This window comes from Phalaenopsis equestris, unplaced genomic scaffold (genome assembly GCF_001263595.1).
Source record: "Phalaenopsis equestris unplaced genomic scaffold, ASM126359v1 Scaffold233890, whole genome shotgun sequence".
NCBI lineage: Eukaryota > Viridiplantae > Streptophyta > Magnoliopsida > Asparagales > Orchidaceae > Phalaenopsis > Phalaenopsis equestris.
This window is the reverse complement of record NW_018251821.1, coordinates 17,270-39,008: the sequence shown is the minus strand read 5'-3', so window position 1 is coordinate 39,008 and position 21,739 is coordinate 17,270. Positions and strand designations below refer to the sequence as shown.

General features: G+C 35.8%; 1 protein-coding gene across 2 annotated transcripts; it reads right to left on the bottom strand.

Moving 5' to 3' along the window:
- Positions 1-3,014: 3,014 nt before the first annotated feature.
- On the bottom strand, positions 3,015-18,677 carry LOC110038795. 2 transcript variants are annotated; one of them, XM_020743696.1, is made up of 8 exons: positions 18,231-18,677; positions 17,563-17,662; positions 17,276-17,454; positions 16,512-17,205; positions 11,643-12,003; positions 3,668-3,749; positions 3,375-3,581; positions 3,015-3,287 (listed from the first exon to the last, which is right to left on the bottom strand). In XM_020743696.1, the coding sequence occupies exons 1-7, from the start codon at positions 18,501-18,503 to the stop codon at positions 3,375-3,377; spliced, it is 1,896 nt and encodes a 631-aa protein (XP_020599355.1). In that variant the 5' UTR covers positions 18,504-18,677; the 3' UTR covers positions 3,015-3,287. The 2 variants fall into 2 exon arrangements, with proteins under 2 accessions (XP_020599355.1, XP_020599356.1); XM_020743697.1 differs by lacking the exon at positions 18,231-18,677 and adding an exon at positions 17,735-17,783.
- Positions 18,678-21,739: the final 3,062 nt, after the last annotated feature.

Genomic DNA, 21,739 nt, shown 5'->3' with positions numbered 1-21,739 from the left:
ACTATTTAAAAATTTAATCCAGTCGAGATAAAAAAAAATTGCCAAATACAGAAAATACTTCTAACATATATGAATTATGAGTAAGATTAACTCAATATCAGGACGTACTAAACAACAATATAGCCACAACTGCTATTTTAGTTTAAAAAATACTACTAATCTAGAAATTCTAGGATGAACAAATACAAATAAATATAACTCTTTAGAAAATATACATGGAGTTATATGTATCAATGAAGTTATTTCAATAGATGAACATTCTCATTCAGAAAATGAGATAAAAGATTTAATTAATGCCTTAACTGAACATCAATTTATGGCTACACCTATTAGTTACGCATCTGTTGACACTCCTTCATCCAACCAACCGATGGGATTACCCTCTTCGTCAAATACTAACGAAGCTAGTACAAGCCAAAACACAAGTTCTTATATTTGTTATCTACCTCCTAGCATTAGACGTAATCCTACATTCAGAAATAGAACAAAATCTAGAAATGAAGACAACATACCTTAACCCATAAGTGGGCATGGTATTTATTTAAATATAGACTGCAATAAAAATATTAACAAAAAAATTGATAAATGAGTAATAGAAAATAGCTTAGCCATATATAATTTTAATTTAAAAGGATAAGACGTCTATGGACTTTTAGAAAATACACTTAGTTGAATTGCAAAAAAAATTGTTTTCAAGACTAAATAATAATAAAAAACAAGAAATAAGAAAAACTTTTTTTATCAGAAAGAAGCATATGAACGCCTGGAAAATGACCAATTATATATGGAGATTTCATAAAAAGTGAATTTTTAGGATACAAAATTAGATGCCACATCAAAATAGGAAAATGAAAGCATCAGACATATATAACAAAACAGAAGATAACAAAACTAAACATCTGCAACATCTGTTATTTAAATGAATATAGTTGCGAGTATCAAAAATATTTGTATGATATTCTAATTGACTAGAAAAAAATCACTGATGTTTGAACTCTTTGATGATAATGATATGTAAGTTGCTTTTCCATGCATCTTTGATAAGTTGGTGACATGATCTGTTGAATCAGTTCACGCTTAACAAAAGTTCAAGAGTGGGAAGCTGAAGTTGGTGGGCAACTTAGCTTCAATGAATTCTTTTTAAAATGCATTCAACAATTTCAACCTCCTCTTCTCAAATCATTTCTCAAAGTGGTCAGGGAAGGCAAGGAGTTCTTTTCTTCAAAATCTTAGCACAGACTCATCAAAATCTTGGTAGTTGTCATTGTTAATATATTGCAATTCACTTAGTACAAAATTTCTTCTTCTACCTGCTAAGTCAAAGCAGTCTTTGGGAACTTGGACTCTAAATATGCTTTTGGGATCTAGTCCAAGTCCTCTTGGGAAGTTTTAGAAAGCCTTTCTTCTAATTTAGTGACCTATCTAGTTGTAATGAAGGCCCAATTCCTCATATTTACTTAAGCTTTTGTGGTTGGTTCATTGAGCACCTCTTTTCAAGATCTTAAGGTATCTATTGTGATTCATTGCATACAACCATGAGTCATAACAAAACCTTTTTTCGATGTTGTCTCATGCATACAACTTTGTAGATGTTGGATATTAATTTATCCATTAGTCAAACCAAAACCTTATTTAGCATTGATCAAGACAAGTTTGAGAGAAGAGTGTAGAAGAAATAGATGAGCAATCGAGAGAAACCACCATAATGCTCAATAGTATAGCAATTTTTGGCTAGATTGCACAAAATTGTGAAAGCAAATTACATCCACTTTACACACCCAATGAGAATCAAGTATTGAGTGCTAGACGTAAGGTTGTACAATGTGTTGAATACAAGGTACAAAATGATGCCAATTGATTACTTGCTGTAAAATTTGAAAAAATAAATGTGTAGTCTGAAAAGCCGAACTAATATTTGGCTAGCTAGTTAAAAGGAAATCACCCAATTCCTCTATTGCAAGTTACCAAGTTGCTCCTAAGCTTGTGAAGCCATCAAACTAGCAAATTTGTTGTAATTCTGGCGAGTTCTCCAAGAACTTGGTTATCAAAGCAATGGGTGTAAGTGGATCAAGCTGACACAAGCACAGCTCGATAACTGGCTCGTGAACTGAGCTCGATGAGCTAACAGACTAAATTCTTGCTAGCCGCAACTCGACTCATTAGCTCGTGAGTCGGCTTCTTTAAAAAAATACATATTAACTTAAAATATACTCAAATTATATTATATTTGAAAACATTATTTTTATGGTATTAAAAATATTTTAAAAAATAATATTTTATATTTTAAATTATGTAATTACTTATTATTTCTCTCCTAATTACTCATTCTATTAGTTTTTTTTATTTTATTTTAACACTGACTTAACTTAATATTACTTTTTCTCTTTTATAGTAACAAGCCGGATAGTTAGTACGCTCAAACTCGTAGACTTAAGTTCAAGCTCGATCATAAATAAAAATTAATCAGGTTCAAACCGACAGTGGCTCGAGCTCAACTCGACTCGTTTACCCCCCTCTAGTTGAGGCCTTCTAGAACTCAATTGTGCGGTGAGGTTGCCCTGATATCGGCAAGTTGGTTTGTCCTCAAACCGGCTGGCAAATTTTTTTAACCAGACTCGTGAACTCTACCCGGACTCAACTGGAAAATTTGGCATGAGCTTGTCTTGGATGGACAAATCTTCGTACACCACCCAACCCCATTACAAATTTGGAAAAAAAAAAATTCTCTTTGTAACTTATCGCACTCAGAAAGGTAAAAAAACGTACTTTACGAAAAAAATCAGTCAATGTTCTCCTCGATTCAATTCAATTCAATTCAATTAACATTACTATTTTTTTATTAACTCTCATTCAATTCCTTCAATCAATCAAAAGCCAAAACATACCGTTACACGAAGGCACCTTTTATTGATTTGGAGATAGCTTACCTCCCTGTTTCCTATTTAATGGTGCTGACAAGCGCACATATTCTTTAAGCAGAAACAAAATGACCACAAAATAATACTTGGCAGTGATTTTCAAGGAAATCATTGATAAATTTATCCATAACAAATGCAGTTTACAGCTAAGTTGCCGTCAAGCTGAAAAAATAGAAACTACAACAAATTAGTACTCCGAGGAATGAGAAAGAAAAATTGAACTAACAATTGCCTTGCAGCACTTTTCTCTATTTTCATAAGGAGCTGTCAATTTACTGTTCTGAGCAGAACATGCTTCTTCCAGTACTAGCACCTATCAGCTCATCTTCTTTGCAGAAGCGTTCGCTTGACTAGTTTCATGTGGAATATCTGGAATTTTACATATATGCCACGCAATTGTTATGTATTTAAATATCTAATTTGGAAGTTGCAATTTTAGATGAAAGCAGTACCAACCTAGAAAGCATGGCAGATGAAGCATTCGCTTAAGGAACTGATCTGTCCACTTTTGCGGAAGTAGGAAGCCCGCTTAGAAGACTTGGCAACCTGCTGCATTTGGCTAGCAGTTGCAGCACTTCGCATCTCCTCTGCTTTCTTCTGTGCTGACTTTAGCTTCTTTAGTATTTTGTCCATGGAAGAAGATCTTCGCTTTTCAAGCTTCATCTAAAAAAAAAATCAAAATAATAAACTTGATAGAAACCAGAAAATTGTGCGCTTGTTGATTGGACAATTAGGATATTAAAAAGCACCTCTAATTTCCTTATTTCAGCCTCAGCTTTTGCTTTCTGTAAATTCTCCCACGCTATAATTTTGGCTTCCTCTCTTTTCACCCTATATATGATTTCACAGACAAACGAAGTTTATTTGTATTTCATGAAGCGTCAGTATATATATCAATACCATTTAAACCTGCGTCAGCAATTTAGTGGAAAGATATTTCTGCCTGAAACACATCAGGAAAAGATATATGTCAAGCTTACAAACAAATTAAAAATAAATATAATCATTGGTTCATGGGCACATTGTTTTGTCATTGCTGGCTCACCCATGGTTTAGAACAACCGCGGTTAACTATTACTGGATGAATGTGATGGCGAAAGAAGAGGATAACAAATAGATAAAGCACTAAATATTATGTGAATCAGTTAAAAAATAATAAAAAGAACTTAAATCAATATTCTTTCCTGCTTAATTTTAGCTGATGATTATCACATCGCATTACAAAAAATAAATATCACACAATAAATAAATTTACAACTTACAAGTGATATTGATTGCTTCTTCAGCATTTTACTAAGCTCGGAAAGTCACCTAGTGCCTCAGGCATCTTGTAAATATATTGTAGTGAAAGTGCCTGGCTTTTTATAACTCTGGAAGAAAACAATACTCTACCTCCTAGGAAGAGGAAATGGAGCCAATCCACAACTAAAATACCACACAAGCATAAAAACAAAAGGGGCGCATGAAAATATGCCTTTCAAAGCCTAAATATATTCAATATCACCGAAAAACAATCCCCAAATTTCTTGAAACTTAGTAAATAAGAAAATATCATGATATTTTTTAAAAATACCATAACCATGAAATCTAGATGATAAACAAAAGGCCTAAACAATACCAAAGATAACCACTCGGACACTCATCAAAGATGATATCATAAAAACTTCGATCAATTCTCTCCGTTTGTTATTTAGTTGTAATTGCTATTTAGGTTGACTCCGAGCTAGCTATGGAGTCAGGATCCAAACCAAGGACCATAGGCCCAACTCATATTAGACTCTTATTAGTTCTCCCAGGATGTCTGTCTCCACATGCAAACTGTAATTTCTACCTTAAGTATTTCTCTCATAACAATTTTCATGTCTCCTACAAATGTTCAAACTCATGTGTGAATAGGTTCATTAACATAATCGGATTCCGTTTTAAGTTTATATGTATAAACTTGATTGGTTTTTGAATTTTTTATCCATTCCTAACAAACCTTTTCTTCATATATTTAACAATTCAACAAATAAATTTTATAAAGTAGTCAAAATCTCACCCCTTCGATGATACGCTAAGTTACCCTAATAGCAGGCCCCACTCTTGAATAGCATATTGACACAACCAAAAGCTCTAATGCTAGATTGAGGCAGAATGTTTTCATCATATGTAAACTCAATGTGTTGAAAACCAAACAAAAAGAATGATGCAATAATAAATTAAATTTAAAAAAATACAGAAATTTGAAGCATGAAAAATTATCATACAAATGACTTTCTCACTAAAAAATATTAGAGAAGAAAATAGAAAAAAAAAATCATGAAGGTCAGAAAAAATAGAGACTTCTTGCCAATCGCCCTTGCAACAGACTCAAAAAAATCCCACATTCGATGGCAAACACAAGTTCAGAAAAACCATAATTTTTTTATTGATAAAAATTAAAATTTTACATACTCAGATTCCTAATTTACACTCCTAAAATTCCCCATCGCATGTTTCATTTGAAATAATGAGATCAGAAACCACTGATCGCACGATATAAGACTCAACAAATAAGTAAGAATTCAAATACATAAAAAATACACTAAATTAAAGTTGCCATTCTTATTAAAATAAAATCCACAAAATGCTTCATCCATTCGTATAACTAGCAAAAAATCGGGAAACAAAAACCAACTCAGCTAAGATAACATAAATCACTTCATGAAAGTCACGGGGAATTGAAATTGCTGACAATCCAAATAAATCCAATTATAAATTACACTTCGTAATTGATAGAGGAATGAAACTCTGTTGAGAATTTAACCTTATTTAGGGTCACACTGATAAAAAAAATTGAAGAAGTCTAGAGGTTTATTTGTAAAATATTGTAATACCTTATTTAAGTTCATGTTATCAATATTCGGATTAGGTTTTGAAAAATCTTTCGGTATCAAAGCTTAACCTAGTTGCCGTCACTTCTCTTCCTTCCTCTTTGTCCTCATGTAGCTGGACGGAGCGGCCATCTCAGGCTGCAAGTAGAGATAACAACTCGTGACTCAAGTTCTGACTGAAGAGACGGGTTCGCGACGAAGCGGCCACTTTAGGTCGCAACTAGAGCAGGGGGATCGGGCCTGAAGCTTCGCGATACAGTCGCGATGGAGGCCGCGAAGCTAATTGGGAAGGCATCGACGAGATCGCGGCGACGAACACGAGAGTCACGATTGGAGTTCTCTATGTGTGTGGCCGGATTTTGCTTTGAAACCAAAGGGGGCAATGGTTTCGACAATGTTCTGCAGCTAGATTTACGAGATGAGGAGGAAGAAACATCGGGGTAGGGTAGCGAGGAAGAGCAAAGCTTATTGTTGTTTTGGGATCCTCCTCCTACTGCGAAACTATGAACAAAAAAGACTAACGCGAAGGACTTCGAATCAACTAAAGGGTTTCTTTGAGCAGGAGAGGTACAACCTTGTATTTTTAAATGACAGGAGATAGAAATAATGTGGGAGGTAGAGGAGTGGAACTTTTGGGAAAGATAGATTATGAAGTTTTGAAGGTCCTGATCGGGCTAATACAGAGAGTTGACGCCTCGACGGGAGCCACTACCTCAACACGTGCTTCGCGCAGCTAGATCTCCCTCTTGTGAAGCTGAAGCTTGATGGACCGACCACATATCTGAGCTAGTCGTGTCAGGTCGAGGTTGTTCTAGTAGCGAAGAGACTAGAAGGATATCTGACTGGGACGAACCAAAGAGTGACAGTGCTGAGAGTGATAAGTGGAGAACCACACGCCTTAATCTACACCTGATTACTCAACTCAATTGTTCCTTCAATTGCATTATTAGTAGATGGCATTCAAAAGGTGAGGAACATTTGGGCAAAACTGAAGAGTATTTATGTTGGGACGAAGAACCATATGAGAGTGTTCCAAAATCAACATGAGATGAGCAGTAGTATAAGGTGATAAATTAATTCAGGAATACGCCATAAAATTGGAACGGCTATGGACAGAACTTTATCACTTTTCACCGATGTCGAGTTTTTGTGATCCGGAGTGCAAGAAATGGGAGATGAGGACTATGCAATTTCTAGCCAATCTGAAACAGGCATTTAATCAGAGTAGATCAGTCCTCATGGCGCATGTTAATATCCCTTCACTGGATGAGGCCATTGCTGCAATGATATAAATGGAGAGCCACATGAAGCTACACTGAGTCGAGTGGACTTCCAGATGCACGATCAGCATTGTCTATCTCGAACCCGAGTATAATATGTGCCCAAGGAGAGACACGAGTGTTACAACTGTGGTGAAGTCGGGCATTTGAGCAAAACTTGCCCTACGCCACCTAAGGAGAGAGAGACCGGTGGATGTGAATAGGGTGAAGGACGTAGTCGTGATGGTCGAAAAGGTGAAAAATGGGGCTACCAGGCAAATATGAACGTAGCAAGCACAGGAGGGAGAGACAGGGGTTGCTTTTACCAATGAGGATCGTGAGCATCTGGAGTTGTTGAAGAGGAAGCTGAAAGTAGCAGAAGAACTAGCTGAGAATGCTTCCAACCAGTCATCATCAAGAGGTAACATTGTCACCTATGCTCACTCTAACAAAGATACTTGTGTAATGCATCAGAATAGATGGTAAAAACCAAGTATACAATACTCTAATAAAGGTCAGATACATCATATGCTCTTGCCTCTATTTCAATCACAGGATCATCATAATAGATGGTAAACTCTGGTGCGTCTTGACAAGTGATGGAAACTGCCAAAGAGTTCTCTTCATATACTCCAATAGTTGTACCAAAGAACATTCAAGTTAATAATGGTAAGACACAACCTGTAGTTGGTAAGAGTACAGTTAGAGGTACCAACTATGATTTTGTTCAATGTTTTGCATACTCATTTTCCTGTCAACCTTTTATCTATTAGTGTCATTATCGTTCAACTAAAATATATTGTTTTAGTTGATATCCCTAAGATGATTTTTCAAGAGAAAGGAATGGGTCGGACACTTGGGACTGAAACTTGGCATAATAAACTCTGTTATTTGGATCTGGAGAGGATGGACTTGGTTTTGACATCTATGATAGAGAGTGATAGAGTAGAAGAAAATAGGATGAGTGTGGAGAATGTGTTGTTCTTATATCAAAGACAAATGAGACACTCTTGTTTTAGTTTATCAAGCTAGCTATATCCTTCTTTGTATGAAAAGGCAAATAAACAAAAATTTGTTTGTGATGCTTATGAGTTTGTCAAGATTACTATGAACTCTTATATCAGTTCTGAGAATAGGAGGTATAGCTTTTTGAATCGATTCATTTTGATGTTTGGGGACCCTGTTCTACAAATTCTATGAATGGTTATCGATAGTTTGACCTTTATTGATTGTTTATTTTCATGTTACTTAATTATATTTGATGAAAAATACGGGTGATGTGTTTGTTTGTTTTAAAGACTTCTACGAGTCAATCCAGACTGAATATGGTGCAGCAGTGAAGATATTGAAATCTGATAATGAGACAGAACATACCAACAAAAAACAATTGGGGAATACTTGTCAGCCCAAAGAATACAGCATCAAACCATATGTTCACACACACCTGCACAAAATGAAGTAGCAGAAAGAAAGAATAGAAACTTTCTAAAGGTTGTCTGAAGCTTGATGATCGCAATGAATGTCCCAAAGCACTTATGGGGGCAAGATGTTTTGACAACTGCTCAATTGATTAGCAGGATGACATTAAAGGTGTTGAATTGCATGTCTCTTTGTTAGATGTTGAATGGAGATAATGGCAGGATCCTCCAATTGAAGGTATTTGGATGTGTATGTTTTATAAATAAAAAAGAACCATTAATAGGAGAAATGGATCTGAGAGTTGTGAAATGTATGTTTGTGGGTTATTATGCCACCCATAAAGGGTGTGTCTGCTGGAGCCTGATAGAGAAGAGACTGATTGTGAGAATGGATGTGTCATTTAGAGAATTGGAACTATACTATATGTCAGATGTGATCTAACCTTTCGGGGACTCGCCAAATACTAAAGATATGAGGCAAGGTGGGGTGCGTAGCAATAATGAGAGAGTAGGACACGAGGGAGCAATGCCTTATCCCGTAACATAGAAGAAATCAATTGAGGAACCGAAAAAACAAGAGAGAACTTAGAGGTGGTGAGATTCATGTTGAATGTGAGCTAAGGGTGTACGCACGACAAAAGGAAGCAAAATAAAGAAATAGTGTCTACAGTGATACTTGTGCCAGCTAGTCCCTTGTTCCGATCTTTCTCGACTCTTGAGACTTCTACACCATCCCTCCAACTCTGAAATCCCAGGAGAAATGATTCCTCATTCTTCTCCTAACCCAACAATTTTAAGAACGATCTCTCGCAACAATGTGGGACTTCCTCCTGATTATTTTGGGTGAGAACATGACATTGCTAACTTTCTTTCATAATCTAACATATCCCCATTACATGAGCATTCATTGCATCTTTGGATATTATTTCTATATCAGGTGCTGGAAAGTTGCTAAGGAGAATCCCAAGTGGAATGCATGAAGAGCTTAGGGCACTCGGTAAAAATCAGACATGGGAGATAGTGCCACTACCAGCCAAGAAAACGATAGTTGAGTGTAAATGGATCTTCACAGTGAAACAAACTCCATAAGAAAAGTTAGAGCGGTATAAGACACGACTGACGACGAAAGAGTATAGTCAAACATTTTACATTGCTTATGATAAAACATTTATACCAGTAACAAAGATGATCACCGTAAGTACACTTATTTCTCTTGTAGTAATTGTGGGTAGAGGTAACATCAACTTAATGTGAAGAATGCATTTCTTCATGGTGAGTTATTTGAGAAGGTATATACGTAAATACTACCAAGATTCGGTATAATCCAAACAGTGGGCAAGGTGTGTAGGCTCAATAATGCTTAAAGCAGTCTCCTCGAGTATGGTTTGACAAGTTTAGAAAGATTATGGTGAGCATGGGATATCAGTAGATCAATACAGACCATACAACATTCTTTCGACAACATGAAGGTCACTGCTATACTTGTTGTATATGTTGAGGACATCATTATCAACGGTGATGATGAGAAAGAGTATCCAACTAAAAGCAAGATTGGACGATGAATTTGAGGTGAAGGATCTTGGACTACTCAGATACTTTCTTGGGATTGAAATGACCCGTGAACCTGAGGAGATGGTCTTGTCCCAGAGAAATTTTGCACTAGATCTCCTCACGGAAACAGATATGATGGGATGCAAACCTACAATATCTACAATTAACCAGAAAGTCAAGATGGGTGCAAAAACAATGGAACCGATTTATCGTGAGAGGTACTAAGGATTGGTGGATCGTGTGATCTACCTCTGTCACACTCAACCCGACATCTCTTTTGTAGTGAGCATGGTGAGTCGTTACATGCATGATCCAAGGAATGGGCTATATGTAGGCAGTGTATCAGATTCTGATGTATCTGAAAAGTTTACTCGGGAAGGAGTTGAACTTCAGATTAAATGGACATGTAGACATTGAGGGCTTTTGTGATGCTGACTAGACAAGTTGTGCAGATGACAGAAGATCCGCCTCAGGATACTGCATATTCATAGGAGACAACTTGTTCTCTTGGAAGAACAAGAAACAATCTTTAGTAACGAGGTCAACAGCAAAGGCAGAGTATAGGGTCATGGACTTAAGAGTTGTCGAGAAGATGTGGCTGGGAGCCTTATTGGTCGAGCTCAAGGTGGACCAAGGAACTCAAATGAAGTTGTGGTGCGACAACAAGTCTACAATCAACATTGCCAACAACTCGGTGCAACACGTAGAACTAAACATGTGGAGACTGATAGATTCTTCATCAAGAAAAAGCTAACTAACAGGCTACTGGAGTTAAGTCATGTAGCCACTAAACGGCAAGTGATTGAATGCCTTACAAAAAGACTTAGTTCATTAGATTTGTCTAGGTTATGTGACAAGATGGGCTTAATGGATTTCTTTTGCCCATCTGAGAGGAAGTGTTGACGATTAGAGCTAATTTAGAGCCCTATTGATAAAAGATAATATTGAAGGAACCTAGGATTTTATTTGAAAAATTTAGTAATACCTTATTTAAGTCCATGTTATGAATATACAAATTAGGTTTTGAACAATCTTTCAACAAACTTTTGTAGAGAATCGACTTTCCATTTAATCCAAAAAACTCAACTAATAGATCTAATCCATAAAACTCCAACAGTAGCATTGGCAACTCCATAATACAAAACTTGAGCAGAACCAAATCAGAGGTTAACCAAATAAAATCTATAAATCAATAAAATCAAAATAACATATAACACATCCAATTCACAAAGTCACCAGAGACATGCTCTAAAATAAACAAACTAAATTTTGAACTAAAAAATTCAATGAAATAGGAAAAAATAATTTTGAACTAAGTAAATCAAAGAAACAAGGAAAAAAAATATTGAGATCATTTGTTTTCTCAATGCATTTGATGAGTACAAACTCCCAAATCTTCACTATGTTCGAATAATATACTTTCTCAATGGACTATCATACTATTCTTTTTCCAATTTAATTGGATGCCTTGTTAACAAAGTTAGCATGGAAGATCAGACCAGCCCCCCATCCACCCACTGCCCTTTCCCGCCCCTTCCTAATAATACCGAAATATACGAAAACAAATCCAACAATTTAGCCATATTACTGAATAAGTTATAAACAGCATTTTATAATACTAGTGTTGAAGTCATAACTCACTTTGAAAAACTTCTAGGTGTCTCTGAAATTTTCCAACCAGAAGGCTTAGCCTCAACTGTTTTTCTTTTCCATTCCATCAAATTTGTTAAACGCTTTTCAGAACCACATCCAATTTGTTTCTTTGTCCATCTTGTCACCGTCACCTGATCATCAACTTGAACATCCCTAACCTCCAGCTTTGGAAAATGGCTCTCCAGCTCTTCTATGCCATTCACCAATAAAGGAGAGGGCAAGAATGAAGACTCATGCTTGGGAGAAGATTGATTGCTCCCCTCGGGGCTCATCTGTGTTGCCACATCCTTCCTCAAAACTATTGTAGAAGTTGATTTGGTCCCCTTCTTGGTGCATTCAACATTTTCATCTAAATAAAATTAGCAAATGATAAAATATTCAGAGGTGAGTGAACTTGCTATAATCTAACATCAACGGATTAAAAAACCATGCATGTGCTATATACAAATAATGGAATGTCTAACTATTCAGCAGGCAAGAGGATACCCATTGACAAGAAAGAAATGTCATGTAGAACTGATTTCTCACAATATGAGGCTTTGCATTTATAAGCAAACACAAATTTCTACACAAGCATTGTTCTGCCACTACATCTAACAACATTCTACTCTTCATTTTCCGTGATGATCATGTTATGAAAAGTATTAAACCTAATGGTTGTAAATTAATGATTATCTATTAGGAAATGTGTTTATTAGTTAGTAATATTAAATATGCTAATATGAGGAGATCTAATTATATAATATTTTCTATATTATAAAAATTAATTAGAAGATAACTAATTACATAATATTTCCAATATTTGAATTATTCCTAATGTGTATGCTCTAATCATATCTATACAAGGAATTATAGAAATCTGGAGTGTGTGTTGAGTTAAACCCCTAATTAAGCCCATTTTTCCTTTTTCACCACCTATATCTCCGCATGGGCACTGACAGATTTGCGCGGAACAACGTAAATCGTAATGTGTTTGCTTATTTGTTTGTTGTATGAATTTATTTTATGCATTGTTTTGCACAATAATTGGTATCAAAGTCGAATTAGCGGTACCGGCGACGGAGGTTTGAGATTCTGGTGAAGTCACAAACGCAAGACAAAGATATCTAAATAAATTGGGCTACGAGATCTATTTGAGCCATGAATAATAATAAGTCACCAAGTACTTCAACCTGTACTACAACGGTCAAAAAGGTGTTGATTCATCAGGTGATAATGCATCTCATCAAGATCGAGATGACAAAAATTAACAACAGAAAAAAAAACTTTGGCATGTGGCGATGAGAGGTGATTGATGCATTCTACTCTTTGAATTTGAAGGAAATTCTTGATAGCGGTAAACATCCTGGAGATATGTAAATAATGAATTTGGTTGAAGATTAACTGAAGTGTTTGTGGCTTGATGCAAAATTGATTGTCTCAGAAAATCAAATATGACTGTTAATGGAGACTTCCGTAGTAAAACTGTGGAGGGCATTGTAGATTAAATATCTTACGAATAGCGTGAAAGTCATCTCTTGGCAGTCTTTCCTAAAGGTAATGTAACCTTGGAGTTGTAGATCCAAGGACTGGAATTGCTATAGTGGGTGGTTAAGAATGTGTGGAAGGCCTCTAGGTGAGAGAAAACTTTATGAGGAATTTAAGAGAAGTGAAGTGGGCAAGCCTAGGGCATAGGTCAAACTAGCCCTAGGATGTACCCTTAAAAGTTTTAACTTAAGGTTATGTCATGGAGAAGGGCTTAGAACGTGGAGTCCTCTTGAAAATTATAGGAGAAAGTTAGGAGATATAATATATAGTTTTTGGAAGGGATTCAATAAGTTTAAGAGTGTTTAATAGAAGATACACCAATACTAAGCCAAGATGCCTAGTTTGGGCTGAGTTTGGCTTCTCTTGAAATATGCAATAAGGAGATGAGTCTAACTTTATCTTTGATGATTGGAAAGACTTGGAAGATTTAATCTGATAGGAGGTTTTGTTAAGATTTAATCTGAAATTTTTGGATGAGATCTAAAGATTTTGGAGAGTGGTGGAAAGAGGAGAACAAAACTAGGTCAAGGGTGCCCTAGTTTTGACCGACAGTTTGCAAGAGATCTAGAATTTTTTTTCATGCTATAGGTGGGAAAATTTGAAAGAGTTTAACTACCTTGAAGGAGAAGTGGGAGCAATGGGGAACAAGTTTACAAAGAGATGAGAATATCTAGGTTTATCACCCAAAAAAAAAGCCCAAAGAGATCGGCCGCCAAGCACACAACAGAGAAGAGTTCAACCCCAAGCACAAAATCCTAGAGATTCCTATGTCTATATTTTTCTAAATATCAAAAGCCAAATTTCATCATGCAAAGCAAACAATTACAGCAAGACAACAATTCCTAAAAAAAAATTTAAAGGAAGGGTAACTTTAAAGAAAAGAGTGAGGATGAGTGCGGTCACTCCAACATTGACTTCAATCAAGGAGCGACCACCCCACACCTACCAAATTATATATATAAAAAAAAAATCAAATAAGAAAAGAGGAAATGGTTAATAAAAATCCTTCCACATGAAGGAAAATATTTAAATTTTAGAATTTAAAATTCAACTATTAAAATTTAACATATGAATTTTAAATTTAAATCATGAATACAGGATCAAACTTTCCAAAAAAGGACTTCCAAAATATAAGCTTCTCAGCTTTTTTTGTTGGATTAACAACTCTTGACCCTTGACATTGATCTTATGATGGCGTTATCATTGCACTTGTCCACATCTTGAGCTCTTTAACATACTCTGGCGTCGGGCTATAATAACTCTCTACTTGATATTATGCATTAAGACTGGAAACGAATCAATAAATTGATAAGCTGCTCGTAGCTCAACTAGATAAGAACTCGTTCACGTTCAACTAACTGAATAAATTTGAATATTTTTATAAATATTTTGATTGTTAATTGAACAAGCTTTAACAACTCCGTGATCGATTTATTTATATTCGCGAATAATATCATTTAAAGCTTTCAAACAAGATCAGTAAGAAGCCCAATAAACAATTTCATTTGAAGTTTAAGGATAACCTTGATTTAATGCTTATGAATAAAATTTCTTAAATCTTAATTTAAAAATTGTGAATAAACAAGATTAAACCTCAATTCAAAACTCAAATATATTAAATTAAATTAAATTAAAATTTTAATTCATACATAAACAAGCCAAAGACTGGTTTATTTTATTTTTCAATTATTTTGTAGATTTGACTACTTAATTTAGTTATTCACTTAATAGCTCCTCATTCATTTAAAAACATATTTATTTTTTAAATTCAAGACGTAATTCATTTATAAGCTATAAAAAACTCTTTTGATTAGAAAATAAATAGCTAAATTATACTACTAATTAGTTTAAGTCTCATTTGGTTAAGAAAGTAAATAACGTGGAGGTATTAATTTTTAATTTGCTCAATAAAGGTCGTTTGGATTGAAATTAAGTAGCTCGATAATAATACTCATTAATCAACTTGATAATGACTCGAATATCATCATATGAAAAAAACATAAACCAAACTAAAACAATGATAATGATGAATGAACTAAGCTTGATTTGAGCTCAAACTCAAATTTTATAAACAAGCTCAAGCAATAGAGCCCCAAAAGCTCAATTTGAGCTTGAGTTGTGCTAGGGCTTAAATTTATAAACAAGCTCATGCTTGAACATAGCCCAGCTCAATACGGTCCTGTTCATTTGCAGCCTTATTATGTGGACTAAATGAACATCTAATTATTTCATATATATGCAAGCTGAGTTTGAGCTAGCTTGCCTGTGCTTGAGCTCAACTCATTCTATATTTGCTTTATTTGAGCTCAAGATCATGTTCAACTATATCCAAAAAAAGTATATTTACTTTTTGTTCATTTTAGGCTCGAATGGCTTATCTTTGGCTAACACAAAAATAATTTTTAGAGAAATGTGTGTGTGATAGTTGTTTATGTTTAGTTTATTAAGAAAATGAGCTCCAAATAATTGTCTATGCTTAGCTAACCTATTTAACAATTAAATTGAACACGAGTTCATGTAAAATTAACGTATTTTAACCCTATATTTAAAAATTTGACTAACTTTTAAAGGTGATAAATTGATTGAATAGATTGAAGCTTAATAGAAAGAAAAACTAGTTACTCAAAGAAAAATAGAAACAACAATTAAAAACACTAGCATACAGTAATTTTTCTCATTGATGATCTATAAATGATCTCAGAGGACTGTATTATGTATATTTATTATTATTGACATCAATTGCCTATAACGAATGCTTATAGTCTGTTAGCTACCTATGTTAATCACATAGTGTGTTCTCCATTGAAGTGTAAATACATTATGGTAACATTTAAGTATTTTAGAAAAGTCAAGCATTGTTCTAACTACATCCAACAAAATTATATTCTTCCTAAATGGTAGAACCGAAGCATCAAAGATGTCCATTTTTTTACCGCCTACTCATGAAAGGTATAATGTTCAACTTTCAAAGATGGAAACTACAAAAATACATAGATGAGAGAGTAACAAACTACTCAAGGCTAACTTTCAAGATAAAAGAAAAAAAACAGTCATTTTCTTAAAATGGTGCCATTGCAATAAAAAAAAATTCATGTAATTATAAGAAGAAGTTAAAATTATTATCATCATTATCCTTATCACAGCAATTTGGTCAACATTTCGAATAACAGGTATGAAATCATAGATCATTCAAAAAAACATGTATAGAAATTACTAAAATCAATGGCTCACAGGTGAAGCAAATCAATCATTCTATTACAATCTTGTTGATTATAATTATGGACAAAAAATATTGTGGAAATAAGGAAAAATTAGAAACAAAGATATTACTCTGAGCGTTTGATAAGGATGGAGCTGATTCAAGCAAATTTTCAAAGCACCCATGAAGGCTTGCAGATCTCAATATATAAGGTTCAGCATTTGCAGAAGATGACCTTGCACTTTCTCCGCTGCCAATGCCACATTTTCTGTTGTCAGCAAAATCACGCTCTGCAATCAGAACTCCAGCTGAAAAGGGGGAGCTACCAGTAAAGCTCCCAACCCTTCCACTATCAAAGCATGGAGCAATTGGTGATGCTGGTGAGTATCCAGGAGGTCCAAGTGGGCCACTTTTTGACTTTGGACGTCTATGATGAGAGAAAGGGTGAGAAGACCGCACAACCCCATCGGCGGAAACAGGGCTAAATATCCACTTCTCTGCATCTTCCCATTTTGAAGGCAAGATGCGGCCATTGTTGAATGGAAGATAAGATCCGGCACCCATGTACCTCCTACTGCTATTAGCTGGCAATGGCACTCTTTCTGAACTCCAACCCTTTAGGTACCCGGTTGTTTCGGTTCCGTGCCGGTAATTAGGCGTTCCAGGACTAGGGAATGCTTCCGATCTGCTGAGAGAGGAGGTGGCAGAGCTCTTCTTCATGGATCCCATGCCACCCGCCAAAAACCGAGGGGACAAGAAAGCCACATCAGTGCCAGGGGTGTTAAGGTCAAGAGAAACAGGCCTCTGCCTTCGAGTCTTCCTTCTCTGAAATGGAAGGGCTTCAGAATTATGACGCCAGATATAGTAATAATAAACAGGTGGTGGGAGTCCAAACCTCGGCGCAAATCAGCGATTTGGACGAGGAAAAGAGGGGCTTAGAATAGCTTCTACCTCTGAAGGCGTGAGAGAAGGAATTCTCTATTGTGTTCGGTGCTCTGCACCCCTCCCTCTCAGGCCTTCCTGCATTTTCTTCTCCTTTCTCATCTGAAGCTTGCTCTACTTCCTCCCCCAGCCCTGGGAGATTTTGAAAAGATGAGCTTGTTAAACGTAGCCTTTAAAGAACAGACATGACTGGCAGAGAAAAGACCTAAACAAGACTAATGGTTCAAGGCTAGTTAGTACCTACTGAAATACTGTGTGGCGAGGAAAGAATGGCGCTTTTTTTCTCCGGATCTGGATCTGGGTCAGTGCCACCGGAACAGTGCTCGCGTACTGCCAAATTCTGTAACAATCAAAGGAAAAGTAAGCATTTCATATCCTGAAGATGCCAACGAAAACAGCAAAGCAATCGTACAGGTGAAGCGGTAAGAATTAGCAAAAAGCATGCATGCCTCCCTCCAAACCTCCCTTTTTTTTTATTTGATACATTTGATATATGACAAATAAGCTCTTCAGTCGTTGAACAAAAGGGGGAAAAAAACATTTTATGTAGGACATCATTCTTCTTACGTTGTTTTCCAGTTTATGTTTTTATCCAAGTGCTTTAGTGTCTTTTTTAAATCATATCCTAATAGTGCAACCAAAACATTTATATATATATATATATATATATATATTCTGCACCGTCTCCTACCTCACTCTTTCGTCTAATGTCTTTATTTGATGAAGTCATACTGTACATTATTAGTCAAGGATCGGCTGCCTTTTAACTTTATTACAGAAGGAAACTCTAAAACCATCAGATCAACTCACCGGTGGAAAAATTCATTTTTAATTGAAGCTTCCCTTTCACACTAGATAAAAAGAGAGGCACAAGAGCAAGAATGAGAAAGAGTGAGCTCTGATCGTACAATGCAGAGATACGAAAAGAGCGAATCGTTCTCCGATCCAAAGGAGCAGCGCCCAGCAACGCTTCGGGAGATGGAGGAGAGGTGGCTGTCGCTGAATAAATGAGCGATGGTTGAGCCACTGCCGCTGCTATTGCAGGTTCGACGATCAGACGAGTAAGCGATGACAGAGTCAGGACCATCCGCCGAAGTTCGTCTTCTCTGACTGTCAGATTTCAGATGCATCGCATTCCTTCCCCTTTGGTCTCCAGCTTCCCCCCCTCGCACAACCTGCATCGGGCATTCTGGACTTCAATGCATTTCCTCCAGAGAGAGGGGACCGGTAATAGTAGTAGGATTGGGAATATTTGTATGGTGATCGGAGGGTGCAGCCTAGCTTAGCCGGGCTGAATCCTGTTTTTGTGCTTAAGCTGCATTTATTAATTGGATGTGTTTCAAGTTCTAGGCTATGCTGCGGGACACTTCCAAAAATATAACAATGGAACAACTCATTAAGGGTTCTTTTGGGGCAGCTGCAATTTATCCAGCTTATTCAGTTTATCAGAATAAGTTGGCTAGCTATTTGGTTTGTGCGTTTGTAAAACAGCTAATTTGCAACTGTTTTTGAATAAATAACAATTTTGCCTCTGGTCCAAGTTAAATTTGAAGCAAGTTTAAATCTTATGCCACCCCCATTTTTTCGTAAGTCTCGAATTTACAAATTCCGATAATTTGGAGGATTGGTTGCAAGCAGAATGTAACTTATATATGATTCAATAAATCTTGTAAATCATGATTTAGTAAATCATGGAGTGTTGGATCATGAAAACTACTAGGTATTATTGAGATGAAAACTACTTGGTATTATATAACACCCCCAATATTTACTAAACAAATCTATTTGAGTTTAATCTTGCTTGCAGCAAAACAGTTGCTAAAATTATTGTTCTTAGATCTGAGAAAAATCCACCATGTTAGACATTTTGCTTTAACCATCTCTCAAGTACTCTCAATTTATTGGAAATTTAGCAAAGTTTCGCCCAGATTCTCATCCTTATCGCCATAAGAAAATTTGAGCTCGTCCTAACAAACTATATGCAAAATAATGCCCATATGATAATAAGAAGTAAATATCAGAGGTAGTTGAAGATCGAAATTAGGAAAAAATGGAGAACAGATTGTGTCCTCTCTGAACCTGTCTCGGTGCCTACTAAACCCTCGCTCATCAGTTATAAAACTGCACCCCACTGCAGGAAACTCACGGATAAAGATACGAAGACAAATATAGATGAAGAATGAAAGCACTGGAGCATAAGGAGCAGCGAATACCAAAACCTTACCTCCATTATAACTTCAGCGTGATGATCTACTTGGGATCTTCTCAATCTTCTGGTTCATTAGCAAATTGAAACCCTTTCTTCTCCTTCAAGAAATTGAGCTGAAGGCAAGCTAAACCGGCTCGTGGGGACTTCAATCAAGCTGTGGACAACGGAGGGTGGATTGGACGAGAAGGTTTCGAGTGCGGATGATGGAGGGTATAAATTCGATCTAGTTGGGCATGACATCGAGCGAGGGAGTGGAGAGGAGAAGGGCAAGAGCGGAGAAAAGAAGGGCACCGAAGGAATAATTTTCGAACGCCAAATAAAAAATGTAGGTCAGGGGTGGTTGTCGTGGCTCGAGTTTATTAAGAAATCAAATAAGTTGTTTTCAAAATACAATCTGAAGGTGTTTATCAAACAGAATGGTGGCGTTTTGAAAACGCTACCGCACTTATAAGCTGCCCTAAATGGGCCCTAACACGCCTAACTTTTGTATGCTGTCAAACATGAGCTCAATCAATTTAAAAAAAAAAAAAGTCTGACAAGTAGAAAAATATAAGTATTCATACAACTCTAATTATATCTCATAGTCAACGCTACATCTTTTCTCATCATATCAAAGCTTTCTATAGCATTCATCAAAATTGAGCATCAAAAGTGAATCTAATATTTGTTGCAGCCGAGCATCAGTAGTTTTCTCTTTTAATTGTTGAAGTCAAATATAAGAGGTTCATCCTGCATTCGTCGAAGCCGAGCATTGTAATTTTCTTTTGCTCATCGAAGTTGAATATACAATTACTAAAACGGAATTTATAACATCCTTTTTCACAACCTAAGCAGGAGTCCAACCTATTTGATGAAGTCAATCCAATTATCCCTCAAACTTTGCTGCACTTGTACTGAATTTTATATTCGTTAAAGCAAGCAGTCGAAGCTATCACAATTTTTTAATTGAAAAATTATATTTTTTTACTTTAATTATTTAATAGCAATACATTTATAGGTATTCTAATTCTAAAAGCTAAATTTTAACTTAATTAAATAAGGTGCAATCGTATGATATTTTAATTTTTAGTATATAAGTTGGAGATATTATTTTGAAACATATCATATGTTATTTTCCAAAATAAAATTTTACGAGTAATATGCCATCAATAAATTTTCATCATCTGACATGAATCTCGAGATAGTTTTTTTAGTAAGAAACATTCAAAATTCAATTAAAAAGCATCTAGAACTTTATTTTTAGCAAACTTTTGGTCAAACTGACTGGCTAGAGAGACGGACCGAATGGTACCAAAATCGGTCCAATTCGAGTCAAATTCAGCCCAAAACAAGCCATTAAACTCTTTTTGAACATTTTTATTACATAATTGGAATGTCAAATGAGATATAAATCTAATATACTTATAGTCAAATCAAGTATCTCGGCGAGATGAATCCAACAAGCCTATGATCACTCAATTCTAACACCATTAAAGCACTTAAATGTCTTCAAAACTCCATTTGATCGAGAAAACCTCCTCATATTGTTTGATCAAAGAAGTCTGGATTTCTTCGTTTTCTTACCATCTGTAACAATATAAATAGAGTCCTACCTCTCTTTTGATAGCAGACCTATACTAGGAGCCAGAAGAAGAGGAGTTAAAGCTCAGCATAATTTCTACACCGCATATTCGTCAAATACCTCTCACTCTAGCAACCACTTCCGCTAAATATTGCAAACGCTGTCGTATCTTACTGCCATTGTCGAACAGTTCTATCCAACTTCGATTAACACCTTTGGCTAACTTAGACACTATCAGCCAGCCACAGTTAACCTCCATTAGTTACCACTTAATCCTTGCAGTAAAGTCCCTTGTGAAGTCCCAACATACAATGCAGATTCACATCCTACATTATAAAGTAATGAGGGGATTTGCATGACAACATACTCGAAATATGGTGCAATGACACTTAATAGAGCACCCCACATATGAAGCAATGACATCTCTTGAAGATTTTATAACAACACACATTACATGCACTGTAACGAGGCCTTCCAAATACAATGTATCATCAAATCCCCGAATAAGGCATAATGATGCACTCCATTGAATATGTAATAACACACCCCATAAAAAGTGCAACAACGCTTCTCGATGATGTTGAAACAATGCAACCCACATGCAATGTGCAACGTCTCACGAAGAAAGTGTAATAACACACCCCAAA